This window comes from Trachemys scripta, chromosome 22 (assembly GCF_013100865.1).
Source record: "Trachemys scripta elegans isolate TJP31775 chromosome 22, CAS_Tse_1.0, whole genome shotgun sequence".
In the NCBI taxonomy this organism is placed as follows: domain Eukaryota; kingdom Metazoa; phylum Chordata; order Testudines; family Emydidae; genus Trachemys; species Trachemys scripta.
The window spans coordinates 12,364,625-12,372,692 of NC_048319.1; the positions used below are offsets into that span (position 1 = coordinate 12,364,625).

General features: G+C 52.8%; 1 protein-coding gene across 1 annotated transcript in view; it reads left to right on the forward strand.

The window, feature by feature from the left end:
• LOC117869006 (unconventional myosin-Vb-like) overlaps positions 1–3,003 on the forward strand; it is a 51,111-nt gene extending 48,108 nt beyond the window's left edge. The window contains exons 35-37 of the mRNA XM_034755458.1: positions 943–1,117; positions 1,682–1,762; positions 2,019–3,003. Coding sequence (XP_034611349.1) covers positions 943–1,117; positions 1,682–1,762; positions 2,019–2,177 — 415 coding nt within the window. The 3' untranslated portion in view covers positions 2,178–3,003. The remainder of the gene's footprint in view (positions 1–942; positions 1,118–1,681; positions 1,763–2,018) is intronic.
• The last annotated feature ends 5,065 nt before the right edge of the window (positions 3,004–8,068 follow it).

The following is an 8,068-nucleotide window of genomic DNA, read 5'->3' on the forward strand; positions in this document are numbered from 1 at the left end:
GGGTTTTGTACCTCCTAACCTGGGCTCGGCCTGCATGGCCTAGGCACATCCTCCAGACCCTCCTGAGCTCTGGCTGACGCCCTCGCGGGCATAGGGCTTATCCCACCTGGCCAAGGTGTTGGTAGCATCTGTAGAGGGAGAGGAAAAGCTAGAATTGCCAGGCTCCTATGGTGCCATCAGGCCCAGCTACTGTCCAGCTCTGCTCCCCATCACTGGTGGGGCACCTCAATCTGACTGCATGTATCCTCCTGACACCCTAGCGGTGGCGGTAATCACCCCCGGGAATTGAGTCCCAGGGAAGCTTGCTCTGCCAGAGACCTTAGGCAGGACTTGAACCCAGGACACCAGAGTCCCAGACTAGTGTCCTACCCACTGGGCCATCCTTCCTCCCACCTAGCTGGTTGGGAGTGGGGTGGCTCAGCTCTTCATGGCCCTGTGCTGCTATTGGCAGTTCTCCTGCTGGGCCAAGCCAAGCTGTGCCTGGCGTAAGGACGTCCCGGCTGGCCGTGGGCCTGCAAGTGTCGGGGGGGCTGCATCCTGGCTGACTAGTCTGGGGCAGGGGGAGAACTGGGCCCAGCTGAGGGGAAGGGAAGATGATGGTCAAACTGGGGCCACCCGCTCCATTGCGTGGGCAACAGGGAGCCTCGTCCTGGGCAGTGCGGAGCCCAGGATGGGGCCCGAACCCTTGATGTGTGGATCGGGGCTGAGCGAAGGAAGACATGAGCTGTCATAGCTTCCGTCCCCGGTCCTGGCACTCGAGGGGGACAGCCACGCTGGATGCATTCATAGAGCTGCGGCCGCCAAGAGCCACCCCGCTACGCGCTGACTGACATCCGGGCTGGCATGGGGGAGCCTCTCTGCAGCTGGGAAGGCCTCCCCTGGGCAGCTGCTCCTAAGGGACTGGGCCTATGGCTGGAGCGTCTCGGTGTGGCTCTGTTCCAGGTACAATGTGAGCCAACTGGAGGAGTGGCTGCGGGCCAAGGGCCTCCAGCAGAGCGGAGCCATGGAGGTCCTGCGGCCCCTCATCCAGGCCGCCCAGCTGCTGCAGGTGAAGAAGACGACAGAGGAAGATGCCGAGGCCATCTGCTGCCTGTGCACGGCGCTGTCCACTCCGCAGGTAACTGGCTGCTCCAGGAGCTCGGGGGTGATGGGCCCTGGGTCTGGTCTCTGCCACCCTGGAAGGGATCGAGGCTCCCCAAAGGAGGGAGGGGTGATGGGGGAGGCAGCGTTTGTTTGGGTAACTCAGGCTTGAGGGGACCACCCACCCCATGAAGGCAAAGCACTCGGGCTGCCAAGGCCAGTGGCTCTGGGAGCTGGTACCGGGATGTGGCCCCTGAGTCAGCCCCGAGGGCTCCCGGCTAGTGCCCAGGGCTCCTGCTCACTCTGGAGCCCACAGGAGGGCCCCCAGGCTCCACCAGCCAGGAGCTTGCCTGGGGTCTCTTCTCTGCTCCCCTAGGACTCCGTTTCCTGCTGGTCCTGGCCTGGGGACCAGATGGGCCCTGTCGTCTTTGCTCGGGACTCCCTACCTTGGTGGGCTTGGAAGGGCCCTGGAGCTGGGTTGGCTTGAGGCCATGGGCAGGGCTGGAAGGGCCCTTGGACAGACTGAATTCTCAGCCTGGCTCTAGCGCCCGCTCCACTGGCCACCGTCCAGCCCTGTCACCTCTGCGTTTCCTCCTTGCAGATCATGAAGATCCTGCGGGCCTACACCCCCGCCGCCGGGCTGGAGGAGCGCGTCCGCCCCAGCTTCATAAGCAGTGTCGAGGTGAGTGAGCTCTTCTTCCCCCCCCCCCCCCCACCCCGGACTCAGTTGCCTGGGGGGGGGGCTCTGTGCCCCACTCCTGTTCTCCCTTTGGCTGTGGGGCAGGGGAAGCTTTATTCTTTGTGCTGGCAGGCAGCCGGGCAGAGTTGCTTTAGCGGCTGCTGGAGACTTGGGGCTGAGGTGGCCGGGTGTGGGTAAGGAGGGGGTGGGGGGCAGTGTGAGTGAGAATTGCTGCAGACTGGATTTTCTCCCCGCACAGAACCGACTGGCGGACCGAACTCCAGCCGGCCCCCGTCAGCTGCTGGTGGACACGGCTCACCTGTTCCCTGTGCACCTGCCCTTCTCCTGCTCTCCCATGCAGCTGGATGAGCTCCGCATCCCTGACAGTGTTAACCTGACGTTCCTGACCCGGCTCTGAGCGACGCCGCGGCGATGCTCCCGGGGAAGATGCAGTCTCACAACCGTGCATGCGGCAGCCCGGGCTGCAGGGTACTGGCTGCCGTGCCCTAGAAATGCCAGTGGTTCAGGCTGAAATTTCAGGGTGCAGGCATGAAGCTGCTGCACCGAAAGGACGGCTCCAAAGGGCTCCAGAAACGGCCCCTTCTTAAAATTCAGAACTCTGGCAGGAATTTCCTTTCGGCAATGTCCACTTGCCCAGCTCTGCCGCATGCCTGGCGCATCCCTCCCCCCTCGGGAAATGCTGTGCAGGAGGATAAAGGGGCCTCCCTCACACGCCAGAGCCGAGCGGGGCAACGCGGGGCGCCCGTGCTGTGGGCTGCGCGATCACTGACTGACCCAGCTCCCCTGGGACTGCAGCGCTCCCTGGCGGGGGGCGGGTTTACTGACTTAGGGCAGCATCTGAGCACCTGGGAGCAGGTTTAAAAGCAGATCCTGAGTGTGGCTGGCTGGGCAGGGAGTCCCCGTTGCTGCTGAGTGTGGCTGGCTGGGCAGGGAGTCCCCGTTGCTGCTGAGTGGGGAAGCAGCTGCCAGGTGGAGCCAGGTTAGGGGCTTGTCCCCGTTGCTGCAGGAGGCTGCTTGGCCCAGGACCCACTGGGCATCCAGGGGTGTCTCTGGGGAATGCTGTTCCTGGCCCCTCAGCTGCTAGGGCACGGGGGAGAGAAGCCTGGCCTGGGGGCTGCCTGCCCAGCAGCTGGGGGTGGGAGGTGAGCTCTCTTCATGCCTGTGTTCAGTGAAACGCTTGTTTTTAAATTGTGTGAAATGAATAAAAGTCTCTTTAATAATAAGCTGGAGGCTGGTCTCCCTCTGCTTCCCGCGGGTCCCGCACGAGTCGCTGATCTCCGTGCCAGGCTGTTGGGGGTGAGGCTGCTCTAGTGAAGGGACGGAGCACGATTTGAGACCCTTGGTAAGGGAGGGGAGGGTCTGTTAGGCGCTGCAGACACAGGTCACAGGTTGCCTCCAGCAGGCCTCAGGCTGTGTCCTTTACCTCGGATGTTCACAGGTCCTTGGAGGAAAATCCTGATGGAGTTTAGCAGGTGCGTCCGACCCCCAGGCCAGGGAGAAAACTTCCAAGGGGAGAAAACTGGGGCAGTGGATGTGTCCATGGTAGCGCTGGGCTGGGAACCCAGGTATCCTGGGCTGCAATAGGGGCCTACACGCTCCATTCCCAGGTAGCACCTGGGCCTTCCTCTCTCTGCTTCTGCTTGAAACTTTCTGGGGTGCTGGGGCAGAACACGCAGGCTCCCCAGCCCCCGTGTCAGTGCACTGCATGCTGGTCCATCTTGTCCCCCTTCCTCCTCCCCATACAGGGGATGCGGCTATTTGGGGGGGGCCGGACGGGGGACGGAGAGTGGACGAAATCGTCATCTGTGCAGAGTAAACTCCCAGCTGGGGCTGAGTGAGGGCAGCAGGGCTCCCAGTGCTCCTGCAAGAGGAGTTACTCGGCAGCCCTGGATCTAGCAACAGCCTCTGTTTGCCTGATGTGAGCTAAAGAGAGCTCTGGCTGGGTCTGAGAGTGAGGTGGGGGGTGGGCTCTCAAGCTGTAGAGGGGTCAGCCCAGCTGTTCAGTCCAATCCTTGTAGATCAATCTCTGATAATTTTCATATGACTTTACATTGTGCCTCTTCATATAACCTTGTGGTGGATCTACCCATGTGTGACCTCTGTTTTCATGGGACTTTGTATCAAAGCCTCATTTAGAAACTTTGCATTGCCCTTGGTATAATATTATAGCCCCTAAGGATAGAATAAGATAGAAGAAAATTTCCTTTTGCTAGCAGTAGAACAAGAGCTCTCCGCCCCCCACTCTTAATCAATTGCCCTGTTGAATGAATGAGGTGTGGATGAGCAAGGCATGGAAGGCAGCACCTCCAGACAGCCTCAACTGTTGGAGAGGGGCTGGGAGCCAGACCCAAGGACAATAAAACGTGTCAAGTGGGTTCATTAAAGACAAGCAGACATACCGATTGCCTCGGGGGTTAGAAGCAAGCACCTTCTTTTGGAAACACCCTCTTTGCAGCATTGGGACAACACTCAAAAGAAAGCAGCACAAAGGACCAATGGACACAGATACAGAGTTTGAATCTGGTATAAATTTGCATAAGAGAAAAGCTGCTATAAAAGTGAGGTGTCTTGCAGAGGACCCCGGGTCTCGTCTTGTCAACATGGGAGCATCGATCCGGATCGGCAGAAGCCCGGCTCCACCCCCTCCCCCATCTAACTCACCTGGCCAGTGAAGTTAAGGGGAGCAACTAATTGGTAACAACAAGACGGAGTGTGTTTGTGTGTGTGTGTGAGTGTAAGTGTAATATATTATATGCATATAATACAGGGTTAATGAATACATGTATTACTAATAAATGTGGCGTTTTGTCTTATTCCCCCTGAAAAGATCCTGTGCAGTACTTTAAGTACAACATTTTGGTGGAGAATGCAAAAGGGGGAGCAAGCATAGAATCCACAGTTATTATCAAACTGGTGTGCACACCGCCAGCTTTAGCAAGCCTGGCACTAGAGGAAAAAGAGCGTAAACTTTCAGTTAATTAACCAAACTCTGAAGGATATAGGAGTTTAGGTTTAAATTGTGTTATAGAGGTACATACACCCTCAGCCGTAGCAAGACTGAGCTAAAGAGGAAAACTTAGTGTTTCTCACTCTGATCCGGGGAAGGATCTAATCCGGGGAAGGATTTGTATAATTGGTGTATGAACCCTTGGTGGTAGCAGACCGAGTAATACAGAGGGAAGCTTAGCGTCTCTCCCTCTGGCCCAGAGTGGGTTAGAAATATAAGATGCAGATCTTGTTCTGTTAAACCAAACTCTGAAGGATATAGGAGTTTGGGCAGTGTAGTGTGGTTTATGTTTGTTTGTTTTTATTTTGTTTTGGTAAGTAATATTGTGGTAATTTCACAATTTTGAAGAAAATGTTTAAGGAACAGGACCAGGAAGGGTGGGGGCTAGTTGGAAAGCCCACCCTCCCTGCTAAATTTGTAGTGGAACAAGGCTTGTGCCCAGGGAAAGGAACTGTTTATTGGAAAAAGCAGGATCGGGCCCAGGCAAGCAACAGATAGAGAAACTGGAAAACAGGTTGGGTACAGAGAGTTAAAACAGCACTCTCAAATCTTACAGCAGCAGTAACATCAGGAGAAGAAACATTTAAGACCCCAGAAGGGGGCAGACCTTTGGGACCCCTCTGGAGATTGGGAAGGGGGATATTTGGGTAAATTCCTCCTCCCAGGGCCAAAATGCCATTGAAACAGTTAACAATGCTTCTGCCTCAGATCTCCAGGCCATGGCAAAATGGCTCTAGATTTTAAAACAGACAATTTTTTTCTAGATGGAGTGTTAACGCCCTTTTACTGAGAGAAAGGGAGGATTTACACTCACAAGAAATGCACCACTTAATTAGCATTTGTGCAGCCCCAAGTACCAAACACATTGTGGCAGAGACCAAGCAGGTTCTGCCAGGGTGAAAGCACTGTGCTAATTTGTTTCCAAGCTTCTATCTTTCAGGCTCTGAACCAGAACATCAGGAGAGCTGGTACCAGCTGAAGAGTTATAAAATACCATGGTTCTAGTGTCATGACAAAGTCTGTGTTCAGTGTTCTGTGTTGCATGTTCTGTCTGTCTCTGGTGGTGTCCTGTGTTAGCACTGGGTCCAGAGAGAGAGGGGATACTACACTAGACAGGGCAAATGTCTTTTCCTCTCTCTACTTCCCCCATCTCCATCCAACTTATCAATCACCCCTTGTGTCTAAAACACTTTGGTCCCCAGTGCATCAGGGTTATTTTTTGTTAGGTTCTCTAATAGTCATTTTGTTGTTAATTTTTGTTATGAATACATTTGTATTGTTAGTTACATTTGCTTGTATTATTATTAATTCCACACTTTCCTCTATGCACTCTGCTTCTACTTCCCCAAGCCCTGAAGGGTAGTTCTTGGGCCCCCATAACCTGTAAGACCTTGGCCCATAATTGTATGGCCCCATCTTTCAGGTCCCCAGAAACCTCTGAGAACAACTGTTAAAAATAGGGACTTCTACAACATTTTAGCAACTGAATGTTAGTTTAAGTCCAAATCAGCTTAACCTTGCATAACAACTGTGGTACTCCTACAAAATCTTATTTGTTGTGTGTGCTTAAAAAGGTCCTAACCTCAGTGACTTTTATTGTTTGATGGCTATTGTCGCAACAAACTTGGGCCTCATTTTGTTTGTCAATGTACCCAATTATTGTAATGGTAATGGTTTTGTTGTATTTCCAATTATTATAATTATAATTGTTTGCATTTGTGTTTATGTTATATCTGGTGTTTAGTCAATTGTAATGGTTTTAGTTTATATTCACCTGGTTATAATTGTTTGGTTTGTTTGCAACAAATACAAAAGATTTATATGGTGACCACTCAAGAATTGTTCTGGAGAGGTCAAAAGGGGGACAATGTAGATCAATCTCTGATAATTTTCATATGACTTTACATTGTGCCTCTTCATATAACCTTGTGGTGGATCTACCCACGTGTGACCTCTGTTTTCATGGGACTTTGTATCAAAGCCTCATTTAGAAACTTTGCATTGCCCTTGGTATAATATTATAGCCCCTAAGGATAGAATAAGATAGAAGAAAATTTCCTTTTGCTAGCAGTAGAACAAGAGTTCTCCGCCCCCCACTCTTAATCAATTGCCCTGTTGAATGAATGAGGTGTGGATGAGCAAGGCATGGAAGGCAGCACCTCCAGACAGCCTCAACTGTTGGAGAGGGGCTGGGAGCCAGACCCAAGGACAATAAAACGTGTCAAGTGGGCTCATTAAAGACAAGCAGACATACTGACGGCCTCGGGGGTTAGAAGCAAGCACCTTCTTTTGGAAACACCCTCTTTGCAGCATTGGGGCAACACTCAAAAGAAAGCAGCACAAAGGACCAATGGACACAGACACAGAGTTTGAATCTGGTATAGATTTGCATAAGAGAAAAGCTGCTATAAAAGTGAGGAGTCTTGCAGAGGACCCCGGGTCTCCTCTTGTTAACATGGGAGCATCCATCCGGATCGGCAGAAGCCCGGCTCCACCCCCTCCCCCATCTAACTCACCTGGCCAGTGAAGTTAAGGGGAGCAACTAATTGGTAACAACAAGACGGAGTGTGTGTGTGTGTGTGTGTGTGTGTGTGTGTGTAAGTGTAATATATTATATGCATATGATACAGTGTTAGTGAATACATGTATTACTAATAAATGTGGCGTTCTGCCTTATTCCCCCTGAAAAGATCCTGTGCAGTACTTTAAGTACAACATCCTTCCAGGAAAAGTTCTACACCCCACCCCCCACCCCGGACGCGGTTCCTGCCTCTGCCCAGCTCCAGACAATCACACCTGGCCTCTCCTCTAACGGAGTCTGAAGATTTGCTAGGGGAGGGGGATACTCTTACCCCTGTACTTGAGCTCAGTAGAGTTCTCTGATTTAGGAGAGTCCAGGGCTTATGGGTCTGGGGTGTGTGCTGTACCCTCCTGGGGCTGATGAGAGCACCAGCCCAAAACCCGTGCAAGAGAGCAAATTCCCTGGTGCTCGTGCCATGGGCGGCCTCTCCCTTACGGGAACATCTGGGCAGAGACTTTGAAGGTTCATGAGAACAGCTATACTGGGTTAGACCAATGGTCTATCCAGCCCAGTGCCCCAGAGGGAATGAACAGAACAGGGAATCAAGTGATCCATTCCCCACTGCCCATTCCAGCTTCTGGCAAACACCATCCCTGCTCATCCTAGCTAATAGCCATTGATGGACCTGTCCTCCATGAATTTATCTAGTTCTTTTTTGAACCCTGTCATAGTTTTGGCCTTCACAACATCCTCTGGCAAG